Genomic DNA, 23,522 nt, shown 5'->3' on the forward strand with positions numbered 1-23,522 from the left:
ACATATAGAGCGCGCGCGAGGTCCGTACGAAAGTCAGAGTCGAGACGCGAGAAATGGAGTGGAAATAATAATCGTCAGTGCCACTTCCGCTCGTCGTAAATCATTCATTGCGAACGAACCTGAAAGTCCCACCCGAAAATACACTTTTTCCTTTTCACTGCCATTCGTTAAACGGCCGTTTGTTAACAAAGTAGCGAAATCCTGCGAATCGCTATATACAAATTCGCTCGCGAGCCAAACTCTGAGATGAGTGCGAGAAATTTACGCTGCGACCTGGTCGTCGCGTGTTTTTCGTCCACCTATCCTTCTCGCTCGTAAATCTTCGGTTAACCATCGTGACTTCTTTTAATGCATGTGTCAGCTGAGCTTCCAACTAAAGCGCCTTGTACCTATTGTTGCATGGGTAAATTTATCCGACGAAAGAGTTGGGAGAAACGCGAAGGTTTACATTCCTCTTCTCTGTTAGGATGATGGAAATATGGACGACAGTTTTCCGAATCACGGAAGTTTCTCGTTTCCAACTGAAATTATTCTATAGCTTGATGATTTATACGATTCGGATATCCGTAGATCTTTCTGGGGAATGGTTAAAACGCAAACTATACATATATATATATATATATTAATGCTAAAACTTTTAAAAAGTTTGTTATCTACAGTTTTTCATTTTGTAGTAATAGGTAGAAATATACGAGAACAGTTTCGAGAATAGTGATTGATTAAATTTGGACATCAATATATATTTGAGAAGGATTTGAAATGTAAAATATTTTTGTTAATGCGTTCAAATTTGTAAAAGGCTCATTGTGTTTTGATTTCCATTTATTTATAAATGACAATGACGACATCAGTTTTTTAAATCACCAAAAATTATTCTATTTATCCAGTTTATTATCCTAGTATCGTTTATATAATCTGAAACTTTGTAAATCTGAAGAAGTAACAGGAATCAGAGTATTTTTAAAAAATATTAATAAATGGCCCTTATTATAATTTTTCGTGTGGTTCTTGGATGAAAATATGAGCGACGGTTTGCCGAATCGAGGAAGTTGTTCGTTTCCGTCGAAAATGATCCGACTTTGATGATTTATTAAATTTAGGGCTTTCGGTAGATCTAGGGAAGGGTTGAAACTGAGAGTATAGCTTTTTTTCTTTAGAAAAAAAAGGTTCGAGTTTTTAGACGGCTCGTCGTATAATCGATGGCAGCTTCAGGGACCACGGGAGATGGGAGACGGGGACCGTCGTCTTCGTCGTCGTCGTCGTCGTCGGATTCACAGCGTACTTCCGGTTAGGTCGCGGCGTATCATTTTTCAGAATATCCCCAGGCCCCTCGCCGACACCCGTCGTAAATTATCCTCCGAGACCGGCGAAACCTCGCGTGGACTCTTCCCAATTTATCTCCACTCGAATTCGGCTCGGTTTCGTGCTCAAATTTTAATTAAGACTGTACTACGCGGCCACACGGCCAATCATAGCTCGCGTTATCGCTCCCTTATAACCACAGCCACTACTTATTCTTTCTTCCCTAAAACTTTCAACTTTTTAATTGGTAGGCGCCACACCCGCTTCATTTATTTTCCTTCAAAGTAACGCTTGTAAATCCTGAAAGTGCCGCCACTCTGCCACGAGAATTAACCATAATTAGCCGGCATCATCGTTAACGGGACTAAACTTTTGCTTATTCGTTACAAAAATACCCCTAACTATCACCCGGCTCTACAGTAGCTTATCACCTGGTCATACGCTTGATGGTCGTAGTAAAACAAGCAATACTAGCAATTTTATTCTCTATTGTTAAAGAACTAAAAAAATTCAATTTCGTTTATTTTTAAAACATTCTACCTGATTATAATACAACAATTTACACGGAAACTTGATTTATTGTATTTTTTAATATTCTATAATGAAACTAAATACACTAAAAGTATATATATATATAAATAAGCTTTCCTCGTATTTAAAAATTCTAATCTAATTATACACATATGCATATATATGAGCAAAAATAATACAAAATTGGATAAAGATCCTTTATTTTAAATGTTTGGACAGCTATTTTTACACGAAGGAGTTATATCGCATAGTTTGTAATATATATGAATGAATAAATTTTTCCCTTACTACTATATGTATAGCACCACCGAGTAGCATGGTAAAAATGAATCTCTTAAAAGAACACAACGCCAGTGTGATGTACAAACGCGTGACTCAGTATATGTATAACCATCCCTGAGCAAACGTGTGTTAATAAAAAAGAGGGTCACAACGTAACTAGAAGATTCAATAACTTTTCGCGTTACACACGTGAGTATACATCAAAGGCACTTCCCTGGAATAATTACTGGGAAGAAGCTCCTTGTCTACGATAACAAGAAAAATCGTAAATCATTCAATGTTTTTTCCCCCTAATAATCCATTTAATTGCTATAATAACCAGTCGAACAAAAAACTTACACGGCCACCAAATTTATGAGCCTGACGGGAGAAGAGAGTAGTTTTAATCCTTCTGGTTATTAATAATATGAATCATTGGATAAACAATTTTACAGCGAGTTACCTTATTTTGGGCTTGGGAAGATATATTTTTTTTTGTTTTTTTTTTTCGTTTAGAGTAACTCTGAGCTTTGTCAGAAGCGTCCATCGCTATTTTCCATTGGTTCACGATGACAAAGGAAGCCGAAAACCTACGGCGAGAAGAAAGAGAGCGAAAAAGAGGAGTGGGGGGAGAGAGAGAAGAGGATTGGTTCCGAGAATCTTCATTGACGAGTACCGAATTGACTCAAGAGGGCGGATACCTGCTCTTCGGTTGGTTTCCGTTTTCACCAGAGCTTCACGAATATAACACAAAGAGGGCATACCTGTAGAGTATACATATACATATATTAGTATCCCAAAATTCTTGGGTTTCCTCTTGTGTCCCTCGCTCCTACGAGAATCAACAAATGGAATAGAGTTTTACGTATAGTATTGAAATAATAACAAAAAAACTGAATCCTATAAGCAATTAATTTTTGTATTTCACCTGAAACTCTAGGTTCGACCTCTATCTAATCTTTTTTACATGGATCAATAAATGGAATACAATTTTATTGCAAATTCAATCCTGAAAAATTAATTTATTAGTCCTACACTATCTTTGTACGTACTCTTAAAAATTTGAATTTTTGTTGTTGTATTATATTATCGTATTATAATTATTATTACAGTATTAAAATAATTAGAAAATACAATAATAGAAAAATGTGGTATTGAATGATTTTTTGTGGGGGTTAATGAATCGATTGAGACATTTAAGGGGGGGTTAGAGAAAGAGAAAAAGATTTGAAGAGAGACAAGGAAAGGGAGGGAAAGATGGGAGACACGGTTGATTATGCGAGGTTTTTGTCGCGCTGGCGCCAGCCGAATCTTTTCCTCCTTCACGGTGAAACTGCCCGAATCCTCCCCCATGCGCCAATTTCAAAGCGAGCCGAGGTCGACAAAAAATCGAACCGATCCGCTTCTCGCCTTACACGAGAGCTCGCGTCTCCCGAGTCTTCCGATGCCGCAGGCTGTGTAGCTCGAGGACCACGAAGAAAAACCGACTCCCCAAACGAGGAAACACTGAATCGCCGTGTCTGAAAAACGGAAAATGGGCGCGCGTTTGGGTGAACGCATCTCCGGATGGGCGTGTATTCCTGTATAATGGATATTTGTGAGGAGCAACGAAATATTTAACGCTTGATCCTCTTAGTCCTCTCTCTCTTTTTACTTTTTCTCTTTTATCTCTCCGGGGGACGAACCACTTATTGCTTGTCGCCTCATGCTCTCGATTAACATTATTATTTATCGTCATCCTTGAACATCAGTCTGGAAGCTTTTGTAGAACGGTCGATCTTGACGAAAATTTGGAAATTTATAGGTTTTGTTAGTATTTCAATTATTGCAGTTGTTTTCCAGTCGAGCGCGTTTATAATAATAGTTGGGACGTTGTGACGCGGCGACAGCTGCTGCGGTATCGAAACGAAACACTGCAGCAGCCGGACGGACGAGTAGCGGCTGTGGCCTGTGCTGTCTTGCGATACATCCATACAGCACTACAATGTAGCATAGTATAGTATGTGTGTGCAATGCTAGTCACGACTGTGGCGTGGCATGTGTATCGCAAACCAACGAAAAAGCAACACCAGCGAGAAGAAAGCAAGTGCCGCCACTTTCGGACCGCTGGCAACACCTGGCCATACGTTTTATGTATCTATACATACACACATCCATGTATATTTTAAACGTGTGTGCGCGCAGCCTGCGTAACAAGATCCCATATTTTGATCGCTCCGCTTCTTAATTCTTCACGCCTCTCTTCCTCCACCAGAAACACTCCATCTTGCGACATTTGCAAAAAATAAAACATTTCCAACAAAATCACCGCTTTAACGCTCGATATCCTGGAAAATTATAGAAGCTTTTCTTTATTTCCGGTGAAGTATACGAGCTTCGATGAAAGATGATAGTGCAAGATTGTATATAGGACCGCCACTTAAATGCCACATAGAATATAGGTGCAAGAAGGCGGATATCTCTGTAATTATTAGAGTTATTACAATTTTGTACAAGACATATCTGAATACAAATAGTGAGAGCTTTCGAAAAGATTTGTTAAAAAATGTAATATCTCTTATATTTACGGAGTTATATGTCTGTTTGTAACAAAGCTCTGGGGCGTTTGAACTGGTAGGTCTATACTATATATACATATAGATATCGGGCCTTACCTCCATTTTGCACTCGAAGCGAAGATCTCACCTGGGCCGCCTGGGCGGAGACCACATTTTATTTACCTGCCACGAGGGGCACCAATCGGAACACCTGGATGAGCAGAACCTGGAGACTCTTCGTTCGTTCTTTGCGATTGGTCCTCGTGGCTCGATGGTGATCCAGGATTGTTCCGATTAAAAAAAATGAAGAGTATATCACTCGATTCTCTCTCTCTCTCTTCTCTTCCTTATTGAATTTTTCATTATTATATTACCCATTGACGAAATTTATTCCTTTAAACCTTACTTTTTATGCTGCACCTGCAGCTCGATGAAATCTCTGCGTAAGCGAGGTCTTGATCGAAATTCTGGTAGTAACTCTAGTAAGACGATGGTTTGTTTTCAGTGTAGAATCTTGACGAGTGTGGAACATTTGCTTGACATAGAAATAGGCACACTTATTCGAGTCCCTGTTGGAATCTCAGTGGTTTTCCAGTAGCTTGTAGGAGGTCCCCTGAAAAAGCAACGATTAATCTGTCGTCGTGATATCCACGATGCGACGAAAATCCGCGGGGTTCCAGAAGAGACTTGGGATGACGTATGGAAAGGGAAAAGGAAAGAAAGTGACATAGAGAGAAAAACGAGAGAAAGGGCACGCTTCCTCTGGCCAGCAGCGGGTCGGGAAGTGTCGCGTGTCCTGAAATCGTCCCTATTCCTAGAATCAGGATAATTTAGCTCTGGAGGAGTCGAACCCTGCCGATAAATTTCACCCTTCTATTCGAAAACTTGAAGAGCCTTAAGGACATTGGAAATAATGATGAATGATTTTGAAATTACAGTCTTTCAGGTTGAAAAACATATTGTGGTAGTTTTTGATGAAATCAATATTTAATTTCATTAAAGAATTGTAATAGTAAACCCTTCTTATAGGCAGAATGTGAGGAATATATAGTGTGAATGCTTTTAATATAATGAAATTTAATTGTTTTCATAATAAAATGTTAGAAGAGATTATTTATAGATATAATAGATATACATATTATATAAGAAAGATATTAATAACAGGTAAGGAGAGGTATATAAATGTATTCAAAGTTCCTGACATGAGCTTGAGAGGGGGCCACGAAGCAGTCTCAAAGACGTGAAGAAAATGAAGAGAGATTGTAGAACGTGAAAGTTTTTTAGGCAATATGTGTGTGTGTGTGTGAGGAAGATAATGTAAATATTATTAACATAAAATGAACATTTTGATTTCCTTCAGTGCGGGTGTGACAGTAAAGTCTTAGAGGAGGTATACTTATGTAAGAGAGAAAGAGATATAGGGGAAGCTACATGAATGTATGAAGATTCAAGGGCCCTGACATGAGCTTAGGAGAGGGTCAGAGAAAAAAGGGCCTCATGGACAGCCAAAGGCTCAAGATTCTCCCTCGGGTCTACTCAGTGGGGGTCTCTCACGAACGTGCGTTATATCATTTTTCCTTCGACACTACAAAAAACATTGTCCTTGCTACTCTAATTGTCCTGGAGACCCCGAACAAAAAGCTTCGCCATTATAAAATATATCCTTTCGAAATGTTTTATAAAAAAAACTCAGACTTGCCATTTTTTAAGGTAAAACCCCGTTTTCTCTTTCTCCCAATAATTGTGTTCACGCGATAATTCCTTGAACATGCATTAATTTTATTTTCATGATAAATATCGATAGTCCAAAAGCCTTGTTCCTTTGCAAGATACCAGGTGACCAATTAACCTTATAAGACTACTATTACTGTTATCTATATGTTTGTAGATATGCTTAAAGCAGCTTAGCATTAGCTAGCAAAATATTGAAACTTGAGTGAGATCTGATTGTAGAAAACTGCCTCTTCAGGTTTGTGAACAGGTAAGAGTATCATATCTAGAGACGTTATACTTGTTTACACTGATAATACTTCCAATCTCTTAATCACTTACTCGTCGACCGTTTTGCTTTCAGATATCCCAGAAAGGTTTGGCTTATTGGAAACATGCGAGGGATCTAATTTAATTATGGTACACGAAACGGATATTAGTCTGGTAGTAATTTTCACTTTGTTAATGCCCAAAGTGTTTTACGCGCCATTCCATAATGGGACATCCGGGGATTTGACTTGGGTGTAAGAAACGAATATTTGGCGAAGCTGAAATATGGTGGAATTAGCAGGTTCGAGGTTAGCCGGTGCGTTGCCGCCAATGTCACATGGCAAAAGGGCGTAGACTTTTTCTTAATGGATAAAATCCAACGGGACATGTGTTCGCCAGACGACGTCTCCCGAAGGTGCATGGGAATGAATTACATTTCACTCCTCCACCCCTCTGTCTCTCCCAACATAGCGAACCGGTTACAAAATCATTCGAGAATATTCCAAAAGCTCCGGGTATATCCAATCGGAATCCAACGAATGTTACAGCTGTTCATTTACCAGATATAGCTGTATATTCCCCCCGATCCTCCTACCCTGCTTAGAAGACGTATATACCAAGAATTTCATAACGATTTAATGATATTAAGAGTATGGGTGATTTTCTTCAAACAGCCTGTATAAACGAAGACAAAGGGGAAGCCACTGTAGACGGGGCAAATGTTCATATGTGTGTATAGGGTTACTGATAAGATAGAGGAAGGGATTAAAGGCCGAAGACACACGGTGTCCTTGGAGCAGGTAAATCTGCAAACGATGACATGGGGATGGAGTAAACATTTCTGGAAGAAACCGGTGGCGCACACGTGTGTCGCAAGGGTCATTTTCGTAAACTTACGTGCTGGACCTTCCACACTGACCATTGCTAAATGCACCGACGCTAATCGTGGAGGTAATTTTTCCACCGTTAAGACTTCCGGTGCGCTCCAGGCAAATGGCAAAAATACAATAACGGTCTCCGTCAGACTACACCCGAAGACCCTTTTTTCCACCCTCGCATCTGACCTTTCTCAACGCAACTTTAAGAAACCTCTCTTCTTCAAACGCTTCGAATTGCACAAGAATTTCTCTTGTTTTTTCTTTCCATTCGTTTTTAAATAATTCTTCGGTTCAACACCAACGAAGAAACGATTAGTCATTTTTTTATGGAAAGTGCTATTACATCCGTGTCGTTTTGCGATGTGTATAAAATAGCGTGTAACATAAAAAAGATGAGATGGTTTGGATTTGAATCGCAAAATCAACTTTAGCGCCGTGGTAATATGGTTGCGTAACATTGCATGGAAGTCGATTATTCTGTTCATAAAAGATTTCTGTTTATTGTGAGAGTGGTGTTTACCCTCGAGTTACCAAGTATTTTAATCTAAACAATACAGGGGAGATTTTCGGTACTTTGAACAATCCCACGAAACCGATGCCACATGGCAATAAACAATAGACGATCGTGGACGGAAGTCTAGAAGAAACACCACGTTCGCCGCGTGTTTGTTTGATTTTCGTTTTCAGTGTGTGGATGCTTCGCTCTCTGGCTGACTCGTCTACACGGTTTTCCTTGTATGCAGAGTAGACATTCGATGTGTACACACGCCACGCTACGTCGTTGCGTCAGATCCAACGTCAGTCCCATGGACCACCCTGCTAGTCGCGGATTCTCCTCCATTTTAGTTTCGCTTCATTCCATTTTCTTCTTAAAGCATTGCACGAATCAACTCTTACAATTATTTCTACACTTATTTTATATTTTATCGTTTACGTAATATTTGTATAGATATATCATTGTTGAATACACGAATCAATTACAATTATTTATACGTTTTTTTAACATTATATTTTTCTCAATATTCTTGTAGATTTAGGTTATTGGAATATGATAGCTGAGGATATTTTTATACAATGAGAGAAGTGGAATATTTTCAGTATTAATGGAGGTTTGTCAAGGTGATAAAAGTATACTGTTGTTTTGCTGGTGGCGCTTTTGTTCGGTACCCAGGAGGTTGCTGGTCCTTCGTTGTTGTAACCATAAACATGCACCTTCATTTTCTTCTTCTCTCCTGTCTCTAATCCCAAGGCAGGTTATTAATAACTGCAGTTATCCAACAGCAAGTTCGTATATAGTAATTGGTATACAGTATTTTCTTCCACATGTCGACAGCTTAAAAAGTTCTTCTTAAAATTTCGCAATAAATATTTTATTATTCAACGTACCAGGCAAAAATATACAAATATCTTAACGAATTTACGAAGTTGTAGAGATCCATTCTTAAAATATTCTAATAAATTCTCATCAATTGTAACTGAACTCATATTTGGTAAAAAAATTGAAATTAATTGAAATTCAACAAATGGTGCTACGTTAGTGATAAAGTTTGACTGTTCGGAAACAAGGAAGCTGGAATTATAGCAGTGGTATAGCGAAATTAGGTGGACCATCGCTGAAACGTGCAGAAAATAATAGCGACTGGTACATTTGACGCATACGACTGGAAGGTTCGTGTAGCCTGTTCTAGGTGCTTTCGGATTAACAGGCCAATAAACTCTCATAATCCATCCTTCGACCAAACTTGCACTAACTGCAATGAGCTTGGAAAAATTACCAGTGCATCAGGTAGCAAGTCTTCCTACCTTCTCTTGGTTTTTCCCAACAACGGGGAAAACCAAGGAGTCCCTTGCTTCCAATTATATGGAAATTCTTTTATAAATCTACACGCTGATTCTTCGTTTATAAAAACTATCCCTCCCTAAAAAAGAAAAATCTCTAAAAATTTCAGGAAAAAACTTATAAAGGTATGAAAAGGACAAGGGTGATTTGACCTTCACCTGTGACATGGGTCTCGCTACGCATGTGTTTGAGCAAGTGAAATTGGGTACACGTGGGTGCAAAAGTATAATAATATATATTGGTCCCTGCAATCTGGAGAACATACTAGGGAGGCTCTATCATTGACGTGACCGGAATCTCATTATAGGTGCACACGGTGGGACTGGAATGGTGCACGCGTCCAATGAACACATGGTCGCCAAATTTTTCAAATTTATACGACCGGTCAAAGCCCTGACATGTGTTGACCAGTAAATTGCCAAAGGTCAGGACATCGAAGAGGTAAACTTGCACGCAGGTACAACGTGCTAGTCTCGAGAATCTCTCTCTCTCTCTCTCTCTCTCTCTCTCTTTGCACCTCCTCATCCTCTTCATATCCCCTCTCCCACCTATACCTTACCTTCCTTTCCTCCTGCATTTTCTCTCTTCTGTTTTTCACTCCCTCCACACCTTACATTTACCATCTGCTCTGGGCTCCAACTCGCATCCCTATTGCCAAACTATTTCGTTCATCTCTATCCTACTGCCACTTGATCACTCGACAACCTTCTTTTCTTTCATTATATTCATCAATGATTAATTAACTACTACTGTATTGTCCAGAGAATTACAACATTTTTGAAACTTCTCATTTATATATAGTATAATTTATTTTGTTAAAATAATTTACTCATATAGTTCAATATCTAGTATATATTGTTTAAGAATAAACGTATAGGTATAATTTTTGAGCATATTACTGTTCGTATACAGTTTCTATAGCTAACGATTTAATTTCTCTCTCTCTCTCTCTCTCTCTCTCTCTCTCTCTCTCTCTCTCTTATATTCAACAACCGATCTAGTTTCTTCGGTTATTTTCACCTTTTTCTTTGGAATCGATTATCGGTACCGATTTACAAACTTCCACAATCACATTTACATAATTTACGCAAATTTTTTCATAAAAACTATTTCATCGATTAACCAGTGTGGAGCAGCTGTAACTTTTACGAGAAACATTTATCAGAAGTGGATTACACCGCTGTTTCAACATTTTGGAAAAGTTTTGCAAACTGTACTTACCGTATAATCCCGGATAAAGGAAGTCAATGCGCTATTCGGATTAAGGACACAGAGAAAATATTTATCTTGAAAACAATAGGCAGATTAACGACTACTGATTTAACAGTGGCCGTGTCCCGTTACCGCCTAGAGCATCCTGGACATACATTCAGTGTACGTGAAATAAGAATTTCTCAAAAAACAGTTGTTCTCTTGTTGCAATATTATTAAAAGGAATGAAGAAATAATACATTTTAAAAATTAAAAGAAAATCATGCCAAGGTCACTGTTAGATATCAAGTGATAATTTTCAATAGTATTCCAATTTTTTTTATTTAAAATCTCATATACTGAGATTATTTCGTGGTATTGTATTGTGAGTGATGATAGATCAAGTATAATGGGTGATCATCGCTGTTGATGGCACGGTTGAAAAAGTTTACTGACTGTAACGAATTCAGAATTTGGGATAGAAGGAAGGTAAGCACAAAAGGGAACGAGAAGGCACTTGTCGAATATAATGAGGAAGCTTCGAGTCTCGAGGGTAACCATTGTGAAAGGCACTTGTTGCCATTCAACAATCATAAAAGCCATTTGACTCTTAGCCCAAAACCGCCCGCAATGCTAAACGTCCTCTTCACCTTCGGCAACCACCTCATCACTTATTCATTTCCGGTCAAAATCCAGTACCCCTTATCGTTATTTTAACCTCTTCTAACAATCTACCGCACTCTTCTTCGATACTTTTCGGTTTCTTCATTATTATCTCACTTGATGTATCATTCGACACAGGTTAAAGTCTTCATTTTTTATTTACAGTTTTACATAAATATGACAAATGATTCTACCTTTCTCATATGCACATGACAGTTTAATTACAAATAAAATTATTTAAAATCATAAGCAATATATCGTGGTTTTAACCACTGATATCAACCAATCGTTATCTTCGTTCAATTTCTTTCTTATTTTCAACTTTATTTATCATTTGACATACGTTAAGGTCTTCATTACTTATTTTCGATGCTGCAATACCAACCAATTCCATCTTCGTCATACCTAAACTTAGAATTAATTAAAAATTCATTCCGAGCTATATTTTTCACCTCTGCTATACCATTCACAATTCAGATTTATTAGAATTTACTATATTTACCGCTATTCTGAACCAGAACAACAAACTTTACTCGCTTATTCAGGAGAGTTTGATTTAAAAACACGCGTACCATCGAGGTTTTTTTTTACTTCGATTGAACGCAATATTGAGGAGAACTACTGAAAGCGTTACTTCCTAAAAAAAAAAAAAAAAAAAAAAAAACAGTGGAAAAGCAGGATTATTGAATGAGTCGAGTGTCACGTAGGTTGGAAAAACTTTCACCTTTGGAATGGGCAACATGTGTTGCACCGGAGAGCAATTTTGCGCGGGAAAATGTTGGAAACACATGTTGGCAGGGACGCACGCTCATAAATGCAAATTTTTGGCCAAACTGGAAGGGCCGGACGGAACAGCCAGAGTTTAGTTGGGAGTAAACGACACATGGATGAGCAGTGGTAACCAAACCCTCGCGCTAATACAGTGGACCCTCTTGAGAGATACTCCCGTGCAAAAAGCGAGTCAATGGAAAATTCTCGTTTATTTCGAGAGAAAAAAACTCGGATTTCTCGACTAAATAAAAGGAATTAGTATTATATGCAGATTTTAAAAAATTTAAAGAGATAAAAGGGGAAATCATGCGTTCGAGGAGTTTTTCAATGACGAAAATGTAGGGGGGGGGGGGGGTACAGCAAAATTTAGCAAGTTGACAGTATACTTCGGGTATAGGGAGAGAGACCCAGCCGCATGTTGGACACATGGCGAGGGTAAGACGATGAGAAGACATTGACTGGGGGACAAACATTGTACAGAATGTTATCTGTCGGCATGGATCGTAAAGGCAACGTTTATAAGCAGAACGCGCGCTTCTGCCGTGCCGTGCCGTTCTCCCTACCGCTGATCTCCGCTCGTTTTATACAGGGTTCGCGACACTCCGCGAAATCTACCGAGATAAACCGAGAAGAACCGAACTCAATAGCCATTGAGATGATCCACCCCCACTTCATCCCGAAAACCTTATCAACTATAAAACTTTGCATTTGCGCACTTACCACTCACATCGAAACGTCATTCTCGTTTTTCTATAGAATTCCTCTGTGTTTCACGCAGCAGTAAAATATTTATTATTGCTGAAATTTTGTCGAAAGTACGAAAAAACGTTAAAATTCAAAATAAAAATGGCAAGAATTACTATCCAACTAGTTAATTTTGGGTCTTCCTATCGTAAAGAGGACTTGGTATGCAGACTTTATGGTATTTGAAGAAGTATTAGTGGAAGGAAGGTGGAGAAGTTTAGGTACTAATTGCTCTTACTGGTGGCTGGATTCATCGTGTCCACTGGACAGTACGACTTGGCAATGCGTACGATTTCAGGGAGTATATCCAAGGTGAGGATTCATAAATCCTGGAAAAGGGGCCCTCGTGATTCCTCTCCCTCCCCTTTATTGGTCATTTGGGGAATTCCCTCGAGCCCTTTAGCATCCTTAATTCTTCTTTGAGAAATTAACAGTACTATACTCGTTATCTCACACCTAAGAAAAAATGTACACATTCGGGAGTTCCCTAGTTTCTAGGTGCACCAAGACAAATTAATTTTTTTGTACACCAAAAATTACTATTTATTTGTTAATTTTTCCTATATATACATATAGGAAAATTTACAAATATTTAGAAAAATGTATTATATTTATCTTCTAATAATTACTATTCTTAAAAACTCTTATATTTAAATAAAAAATATTCATAAATGTATAGTAAATTTAACCAAGTATGAATAGTAACTAATATTATATTTAGTTTTTACACTTATTTTTTTTAATTCTTAAGAATAAATATTACTATATCGTATATGATTTTCTTCTAAGTTATTTATTATAGAACTATCAATATTTACTATAATCCTTTGTGCGTCTGAAAATGACAATATATATAATTATAGTATTTATTACTCTATTATACATACACACACACACACAGAGTAATCAATACTATTTTCTATTCTCCGTATAGAATCAATAAAATTTGTTGCAAATAAATTTCGTCATGCGTTTTAATATACTTTCCATTAAACATTAGTGGGGAGGGAGTAAAGAGACGAAACGAGGAATATATGTTCGTATTGGTACTTTAGTAGTGGTGGTAGGCGATTAAGCGAGGCGCAACACGCGCAATTAAAGTCGCGTTAATATAGTCAAACGGTCCGTGCACTGCATCGCGAGCCACTTTTTGCAGTGTGCATCGTGCGAAATCACTCGAGACTCGTCCACACCGATCATACTTATCTTTCCCAAATGTCCGAATCAATTTTACTCTTATACTACTTTTTCCCGACAAAGAACTCGAATTCTAAAATTTTAGTTCTTTTTTCCTTCCAATTCCAAACTTTGCTGTCATGCTTTGCTCTCTTAAAATCTGTCTCTATTTTCATAACGTATGAGCAAGCTTTAATAATAATCTCTGTATACAGTATATATATATATATATTACCACAATATACTGTGTGTCTGATGGAAACATCATCAGTCCATAAGAGACGAAACAATTTAATTAGAGAATTCGTCGTTATAGTAAGAGTGGGTTCGGTGATATTTCGAATGGTATATTTCGTTGAGCGACGAGACTTTTGGGAATTAATCACCAATGTGCCATGTACTCGGTGTTGAATAAGTTTGTCAAACGCGCAGGGATATTAGGGAGAGTTGTTGAGTTGACTCGCGTCCGCGTCTACTGGGAGGAGAGGGCCGGATATTCCGAGAATCGAATCTTGTTTCGAAGTTGAAATGCACAGGTTACTTCTCTTCTTCTTCTTCTCTTACTCTTTACTCTGTACCTACAAGTTCGTCGATTTTGGCAAAAGTCCAACCGCAAATCAGATCGCCTATAAGGAGACCGATAAATAACACTACCAAACACCACAAAATAATACTTGACGCCCATCGAACTGGAATAACTATCATAACTTTCCAGAAAAGATTCATAAAACTTTGCAATTAATTTTTTTATTTATTCTGAAATATTTTTTTAAAAAGTTTAATATATTTCTATTATTTTACGTGATCGAATTGACATGCAGCAGATTTTTCTTTGTGGATGTTGTAACATTGATTTTGATCTTGAATATTCGAGGATCGAAGTGTTTTGACCAAGAAGTTTTCTCTATTTTCAATTCGACGAGAAAAATTGATGAAAAGTCAGGGTACATCATACAAGTGCACCTATATATACATTATCAAATAAAAGTCGTAAGCTTTATTCAATACTGTAACTTTGATTCGAAATTGTCAAAAAGGATAATGATAAATTTCACGTCGAATTCAAGAGTGTTACTGAGGAATGGGAAATTGGTCCCTCGAGTTTGGAAAATAAACCATTAAAGATGCGATTTAACGATCCATAAAGTTATAAATATTGGGCGACTATATCATACTCATTTGATGCCTGCCAGATGAAATTCCTTTAAGAGTCACGAAGACCGCGTTCGGCACTTCCTGACTCTTCCATAGATAAATTTTATATCAAGCCTATGAATATTTATTCAGTTTATTACCGTGATCCAATAAGCTTGGACGCATGCTTTGGTATATTCCAAAGATAATCTTTAATTTATTTATACTTATATAAATATATGTATCAGCTGTGAAGAATCGGTATAGACTCTTGTAAATCAAATTTTAGCAGACTTTACAAAAATCCTTAATAATTATACTGTAGTAAGCATAGATGTGGATAATGAACCGGTAAACTCCGGTTAGCGAAAGAGCGGTAGTGGGGATAAAGAGGATCAAGCGCGGCTAAGGTAGAAGTTACTGAAAATCAGTGTATTAATTGTAACTGGCGAAATAAAGTGTGCTTCTCCAAAATTAAGATTTTCTTCTGGTCTGTGCGACCGTTTCTTTTAATTTTTCCCTTCTAGAATGCCATATATAGTTTAATTTTAAATTAGCCCAGAATATTCATCCAATTTATTGGCATGAACTTATATACAACCTGAATATAAAATTTGTCTTCGTGTGTGTAGAAAAAGAATAAAATAATTTATTTCCACATCTAGATTTTCATGGGACAAGTTTGAAAAATCGAATTTTAGAGAATTTAACCAAAAAATCTATATAATCCAGGCATATTTGAATAATGAATTCAGAAACAATGAGGATCTCGGATCTGGCTTTATTTTGGAGAGTTGCTTAGAAAGCTGCGGTATAGTATATAATGGATGGAGCAGGAGGTGGAATGGAATGGTGGAGAGGAAAGTGGTGAGTAAAGGACAAATATAGTAGCTATTTCTTGCATGGGGCGCCTCCCTCGCGAGTAAATATTCCCGTAGGCGTGGTGCTCTCCGTAGTAGAGCGAAAAGGTAAATCACGAGAACGCGTAAAACTCCTATAGGCCTGAAACGCGGAATTTATAGATATACTATACCCACAAACGAGCTTTCCTCAGTCACAACAAACACGTCTCGGCAATCCGCCACTAACATCCATCACTCTACACACATTGTGTACTCCAAAAATTCACGGTTATATTTTCCTCCGTTCATTATACCTATATGTGTATATAACCCTTCTGGAATAAAGGATTTGCTCACACTCGCTTAGAAATTTTCTTGAAGGAAATATTTAAATAATCCAACTGGCATTATTAAAAATTAAGAAATAATTTACGTAGTTTAGACTTCGAATCGTCCATAAAATAGATTATTCGTGAAACGACCTGTAGTCTGATCACGCCCCCTTCTATTCTACTTATACTATTGAATATTTTGCGCGATATAAATATTCAAGATAGGTCGGCTATCCGTGCCGTCTCTCGACGTACAAATACGCTCCCACTTGGCGATTTTTCGTTCAATCTTCGTTCAACCTCGGCTTCGAATTTCAATCTGTCCTTCACGCTCGAAAACGACCTTAGCAGCGAAAATCTCTTCTGCATCTTCTCGCTCTCTCTCCTTCTCCAAATTTCTGCATTTCAAGGAAAACTATGTGTTATACAATTTTTCATACGATTTATCAATCTGTCCATCAGATGCAGTAATAATCGTACAAATTCATTCACTGTATGCCAAAGCGAAGATTCCTGAATCACCATAGTCCGTCCTTTTCTGGGTGGATGCGCTGTTCTTCCGGCGGTTGCTCGGATTGGTTCTTCAGGGTGTCTCTCTCTCTCTCTCTCTCTTCTCGTTGCTTGGGTTTCTCGCCAAGGCTGAAGGAGGGGGTCGAACTAACTAAGAGCTGGCTAGCTAGAGATGGATAAAAGAACGCGTTGAGTTTCGTTTGGTGGGGATGCTGCTTGGTAGGAAGAAGTATCTAGTTTGAGAGAGAGAGAGAGAGAGAGAGAGAGAGACTCGACGGTTTGGAAGAGAGTAGTGGGGATGGTGCAGAAAACGTAGGCGGAGTTCGTCGATGTGACATGAAGGAGCCGAACGACGAACGTTGATTTCTTCGGGCAGAGCCTCACGACTCGTTTGCCACGACAGAACGAAACAGAGTCCTCCTCACCTTTGCACAGTCCTCACGCGTCTTCGGAAGAATCAACGGTCACTCGGGTATCACAAATCACAAATCTGTTACTTTCTATCCCGTGAAATTCCTACAGAAATAACTCTCAACAACCACACATCTCTGGCTCTTCTGCACCAAAAGTGTCTTCAACAAAGACTGCCTTCTTCGCCATTTCAGTGATTGTGAGTGCTGTATTATAAGAAGTTTTGAAAATCGTGCGCGCGATTATTACAGAGAAGAAGTAGATATTTAGTTTTTCGATTAAATACCTAAAGAGAGAGAGAGAGAGAGGGGGGGTGCGTGAGGGAGAAGTTTTCAATGTGCCGACGTTGATAAAAATCATCGTATAAGAGTTAGAAAATGCAAACACACGTGGTACCAGTGGTACTTCAAGGTTCAAGAATCCCTAGTATGTATGTATTAGAGGCAAATGACAGTTCCGGTATTCCACACAGCGCCGGAAGTTCCGCGAGCAATTCGCCGGATCATTATGAGAGATTCACGCCGCCGACTCACCTGATGGATCTGAGCAGTCCTCCGGAGCACAGAAGTTTGCCTGGGTACCATCACAATAACCATCATCATCATCACCAACATCAAGTGATCTACCAGCAACCGGGGTACATCGTATACGATAACCCCGAGGACCAAGCGAAGAGGTACCAGAATCATCAGGACGCCAAGATGCTGAGGACATCCATGGACATCCAGGTGGATTACGACAGAAGGTTAAACGATAATTCGCCAGGATTTCTGTCGGACCACAGCAGGGACCAGGAGCAAAGTTTGTACCTGACGCCATCGCCGCAGATGTACTCTTCCGGTGGGGAGGAAATGTCCGTTGGTCCCCAGCAACCTACGACCTATCAGCACGTCGTTGATCCGGTCGAATATAAACCGGAAGTCATCGAATATAAACCGGAAGTCATCGAGTACAAGCCTACCGTGCTGCAGATGGAGGACGGCTACGACAAACATCTGTCGGACTTTAATCAAATGGCCGATAATGCTTTGTCCTCGTCGACGTCGAAAAGTGGCTTCGACAACGGTACCAGGGGCAAACGGAAGAGAAAGTCTAGTATGGCCGACGTCGAATCGGATGGCGAAACCTCGGCATCCTCCACGAGGATGAAGGTCCGCAGGAAAAGCGGGGCCACTTACGAGGAGATCCAGACGCAGAGGGTCATGGCCAATGTCAGGGAGAGGCAGAGGACCCAGAGCCTCAACGAGGCTTTCGCAGCCCTTAGAAAAATCATCCCGACTCTCCCCAGCGATAAACTCAGCAAGATACAAACTCTCAAGCTTGCCACTAGGTACATCGACTTTCTCTACCAAGTCTTGCACTGCAATTCGGAGAACAGCGAAGTTTTGGAGGATGGTGAGCTTTTTTCGTTTCTCTTTATTTTTTAGGTATAGAAACTTTTTTCGATATTCCAAGAGGTTAATATAGGGAGAAGAAGGGGGGAGGGGATATTACTATTTTGTGCAGTTGTTCGGATGGAGCACTCGAAAGTCGAACGGCTTCTCCGTCGGCACCCCCGATTCAGGCACGTGTGTTTATACGAGCTACCTTCAGCTTCTTTAGCGATTAAACAGAAGTGTAAGGACTCCGAGATCCTCGAGTGTACCATTTACGAGTAGCTTCTCCTCTTCTCCAAAACTAGTTCTTTGGTAAACTTTCCCTCTTCAGCATTGTTTCACGCTACTTCCACAAATCCCTAATGTTTATTCTCCAAGCTGTCCCACTTTAGTCAACGATAGACACTTCTCTTTTGAGAAAAAAAAGAAATGCTCCATGCTACTTAATTTCAACTTCTTATGATTATTCTTGAAAAGGTGTTTATTTGGATTTACATGGTTCAGTAAAGACATATATAGTTTTTTTAATAGTTTTGAGTCGTACAGTGTGTTGGCTAAATCCGAAGATTATCTCTCTTGTAATTTCGCCTCTTTAACTAGAAGTTAATTTTAACTGAGAGTGACGATGATCAACTGTTTTTCTTTTACCGAATAAAACACAACTCATGTATCAGATTTAAATAATTATTAAAAAGTAAAACTATCCATTTGCATTAATCTGATTCGGTAAAGGAGTAGTGTTTTAACAGCTACGACACAAATTAATTTGTTTTAATTTAATTTTTTAAATGGGGACATTAATCATGTCCGAGAGCGACAAAGATAAAAATAATGTTACTGTTATCAAAAATTAAGAGCACTCGTTTGTCAAATTCAAACAATTATTATTAAAGAAAAAGGCTATATCCATTCGTGTTATAAGGCGATTAATTTAAAAGATATTTTTTATAACTACTGCCCAAATGAGTCTTCAGTATATTCGTTTCTTTTTTTTTTTTTTTTTTTTTAATCGGGAAATTAATTCTGCTTGAAAACGGCTAATACTGATCAAATTCATTGTTTTACCGAAACTAAGCAGCACACCGCTCGTAAAATTAAATCAAGTATTAAAAACAAAAAGAAAAGGAAAACGATTCATTTTCTCAAAAAGTTCAGTAGAGGGATAGTTTTCTTGTAATAGTTACCAGTTATACAATGTTAGCTAAACGCGATGATTGTCTCGCAATTTAGTCTCTTTAATCGGGACATTAATTTTGCTTTAGAACGACGTCGACTGGACAATTTTGCTGTTACCGGAAGCAAACAGCACTAGCTCGTACCATTTGCTAGGCGTTTACGACGCTTCCGAAAGCTTCTTGAGTAAGTTTCGATGGCGAATCTCTCGACTAGTTTAAATCTTGCAATATTACGACGCGGATTGCCAGTTTACAGTTTCACTACCGCCAAATTTTCACTCGTCGTAGAAAATGCATTATCGTAAATCTTGAAACTAAAATTGATTTGGAATGAAAAAGGTTCACCGTAAAAAATTCTTTCCTCTTTTATCTATGAAATTTTGTCTCGCTTCAACCGGAATTCATGAATGATAAGGGAGAACCATTGAAAAACAGAATTTTCGTTTGATTTTAGGTGAAAGAAGTCCAAGGAGTGCTATGTTGGCAGCGAGAGAAATCACATCTTCCTCGGCGTGCAATTACGGGGCCCATGAGAAGCTCTCTTATGCCTTTAGACTCTGGAGAATGGAGGGTGACTGGAATTCAAATCTCTAGGGTGCCTGCGAAAGTCGAAGGATCTTGTACTTAAAACAGATAAAAGTCAAATTTTCTTAGAGGTAACCGAGAAATTACCCGGACACACCGGAAACTAATTTTCACGAGATGTTTCAAATACGACAGACATGCTACAATATTTTTTCTAAAATAAATAAAAGATGTTTCTTTTAAGAGGTCGATTCACACTATGAGTTTGCTGATTCCTTAAAAACACAATAAATATAATAAATAAATTACTGTATATTTCATACTATATCATTATCGCTCGGACACTGGTCTCACAATTGGTTTCTTCCTGAAAAATTTTGTATCGATGTAAGAATATATCGATAGCGGATTTATAGTGTGAACGATACTTTAATAAACAGCAGAACTAGGTAAAAGAGGAAGAGAAAAGGCATTTCTGACGTAAAAATATATTTGCGTTTGTTATTTTCGCTGGTCGTAAAGTAACCGAAACTATCTACCCCGTTGCATGTTTTTATCAACTAGTTATGCACAGCTTATCGTCACCGATACTATCTAGAAACAAGAAAATTCCTTCGGAGAACCCCGAAAGCATCTATAACAGCGTCCATTCCCGTTTACCCAAAACTATTTTCGAATTCAAAGAAAATCACACAAGGTTCTGAAACAAGCAAATAAATGAGAAAATCAGAAAAAGTTCAAAAAATCTTTTAAATACGAGTAGAAATATTAATGTACATATAGAGATTTAATAATATATATGTGATATCGACAAACTATATTATGCAATTTTCCAAGTATTTTGTATGCAACAAAAAGAAGGGAGAAGAGTATTAAATCTAGTGTCAGAAACTTATCGCGAGTTACACAGCTGGAGTGATAGATTTTATAATTGCGAATGATCTCAGCGATACTTTATTGCGAATCGTGCGAATAATGATCGAAATTAAGGAACTTGTGCTCTTTCCGGGGACATTGCGGTGGATGGAGTTGAATCGAGGGGTTTTCGGGACGACGAATGTGAACGACTGGGTTTGCTTGGCGCTTGCAATAATGTAAACCGATAATTTACGCCTCGCTCCCCGTTGGTCTATTAACGGTCCGACAGGTTTGGAACACCAGCCAAATATCCACGTAATTTCTGCAAAACGCAAAGTGGACCGTCCACGAAGAGTAACGTATGGGAGGGATGGGGAGGAGGGGGGGGGGGGTTGTCCCCTCTGCCATCTTGTTAGCGAACGACGTTGGGTCGATTAACATCAAAAATCAATCCAAGCGAATCCTACGCAATTTACACGGAATGTCTCTTGGCAATCCTTCCCTTATTCATTCGCCTCGCAGACCCAAATTTATCTCTCAATCCAGCTCCATCGACGAAACGATGATTTTTTATGAAAATGAAGAAATTCGAGCGACTGGAAGTGCAAACAATTTTTATTCGTTTTGAGGAAGAAGCGCGTTATGGAATTTTTACGAGCAGAACCGCTTTTTTTTACGATCGCCTTAGCGAAACATCTCGAGGCGTCGTTAAGCTACCAGCTTGCGCAGTTGGGAAAACAGCCTTAAGAGGCCTAGTCCGGTGGTAGAAACAGAGACTCTCGAGCAAAACGACAACCGGGAAAATTTTAACGATTAATCGTCCGTTTACTCGTATATGCTCTATTACGATCCTATATAGGCTTCCTCCCTATACCCAGGGTAAACTTCATAACTCAACCTTGGAATCTTTTCCATCGATCCAGTAAAAACATTCCACGTTTCTGGCAATAAATCCTCCGGATTAAATTGGCTAAGAAGAGCGAGTCACTTTGCCATGCGCTTTCTCTTCATCACCGAGAGACTCATGATCATCGATCATTCCAACATTTTCACGTTTTGGTGTGATTCTTGTGAGAAAACATTTCTCCTATGGATGTCTCTTTCTTCTTCCTCGGAAATTCGTTGGAAACGTTGTTTTTTCTTTTTTATGCCACAGACACGAAGCAACAGAAATTTCCACGGATCCTCTCTGCCCCCCCCCCCCCCTCTCAGTTATGTTTACGTGTACAGGATGCGATGCTGTATTCGATAGTATATGAAAGCTTCAGTTTTTCCCAGCACATCGCCTTGATTCCTTCTCCGATTTTTCTTCCCTGATGTTGTTCTTTCTTTTTTACGCCACGAAGAGAAAAAAATTCATTAGACCCTTTCCATCTTCTCCTTATCAACGATAGTCTTTTGCTTTCTGTAGTGCATAAAATCTGAAAATTTGCATTTCGCATCCCCTTAATTCTCTCTACAGTTTTTCTCTCCTAACTCACGTAGTCCTCTTTTTTTTCTTTTACGCCACGAACAGTAAGAAGAAGAAATTTCGCCGGATTCTCTCCACCCTCTCCCTTCCTCAGTTGTGTTTATGCCTGGATGCGATACTGTACTGGTTTCAAGTTCCCGTGGCGCGACCGTGTGAATATTTCGGATCGAGTTAGTTATTTTAAACCGGGCAAAGCAAACTTTGGACCGCGTTTGACTCGCTTAACGAAGACACGCCACGTTAAAGCCAGCAGCAGCCTCTTTATTGCGGCAGTGAATCTTAATGAAAAAAATCTCTGACTCTGGTGTACAAGCGAGATACTGCTAAAACTATGCCTTCCAAGACACTTCTCGGATTTATTTATCGAGAGATAAAATTAAAAAGCGAGTCTCGTAAAAATCATTTAAAAAACCGATGCACTCGTATCATTCGCTACTCGCAAACTTCCCACTCGTCTCCATTTAAATCACGAAATCAACCAGATCGTTTTTCAGTTAAACAAATAAGGACATGGGAAGCTTCAGTTTTTAGAAGTGTATTGGGCATTATTTGTGGCTGAATCTCTCTACCCCCACCCTCCTCTATTTTTTTGTCACAATACGACAAGCATAAATCTTTTCGAGTTCAATTAGCCGCGCCATCCATCGCTCGAGTCCCAACCTTTCATAACCCCGGTGTGACGCCGTCCCAGATCCATCCTGTCACCCTACAAAAACAAACCTAATGCATCCTATGCACCAAATGCATATATCCAACCTACACCCAAAACCATTAAAATCATTCCACAGAACCAACTTTGGCTCCCCACCCCTCGACACCCTCCCCTCTCTACCGCTATACTATACAACCGTTTAAACGGACATTGACAAAAAATCTGCCATTCGAGATGATTTTTAAAGAGAAAAACCGATAGAGGCCGTGACTGGCTTTGTGACCGATAATTTCGCATCACGAAAAATCTGAATTTTTCGCTAAATTTTCCCATCGCGTTCTTTTCTGCCCAATACGAATAAT

At 38.8% G+C, this 23,522-nt stretch overlaps 1 protein-coding gene across 3 annotated transcripts; it reads left to right on the top strand.

The window, feature by feature from the left end:
* Positions 1-15,460: 15,460 nt before the first annotated feature.
* LOC136785167 (protein twist-like) lies at positions 15,461-21,385 on the top strand. 3 transcript variants are annotated; one of them, XM_066746184.1, is made up of 4 exons: positions 15,461-15,498; positions 15,674-15,875; positions 17,576-18,498; positions 20,109-21,385. In XM_066746184.1, exons 2-4 carry the CDS (start codon positions 15,832-15,834, stop codon positions 20,246-20,248), a joined length of 1,107 nt encoding a protein of 368 aa, XP_066602281.1. In that variant the 5' UTR covers positions 15,461-15,498; positions 15,674-15,831; the 3' UTR covers positions 20,249-21,385. The 3 variants fall into 3 exon arrangements, with proteins under 3 accessions (XP_066602281.1, XP_066602282.1, XP_066602279.1); XM_066746185.1 differs by lacking the exons at positions 15,461-15,498; positions 15,674-15,875 and adding an exon at positions 17,086-17,302; XM_066746182.1 differs by lacking the exons at positions 15,461-15,498; positions 15,674-15,875 and having other exon boundaries at positions 17,086-18,498.
* Positions 21,386-23,522: the final 2,137 nt, after the last annotated feature.

The sequence above is a fragment of the Prorops nasuta genome, unplaced genomic scaffold, assembly GCF_024137725.1.
Source record: "Prorops nasuta isolate Cenicafe-Biocafe unplaced genomic scaffold, Cenicafe_Pnas_1.2 PNAS00181, whole genome shotgun sequence".
Lineage (NCBI taxonomy): Eukaryota > Metazoa > Arthropoda > Insecta > Hymenoptera > Bethylidae > Prorops > Prorops nasuta.

Coding starts and splice junctions, on each gene's coding strand:
- LOC136785167 (XM_066746182.1), top strand. CDS start 17,481: ATGCAAACACACGTGGTACCAGTGGTACTTCAAGGTTCAAGAATCCCT. Junction 18,499..20,108: donor CAGCGAAGTTTTGGAGGATG/GTGAGCTTTTTT, acceptor GTTTGATTTTAG/GTGAAAGAAGTCCAAGGAGT.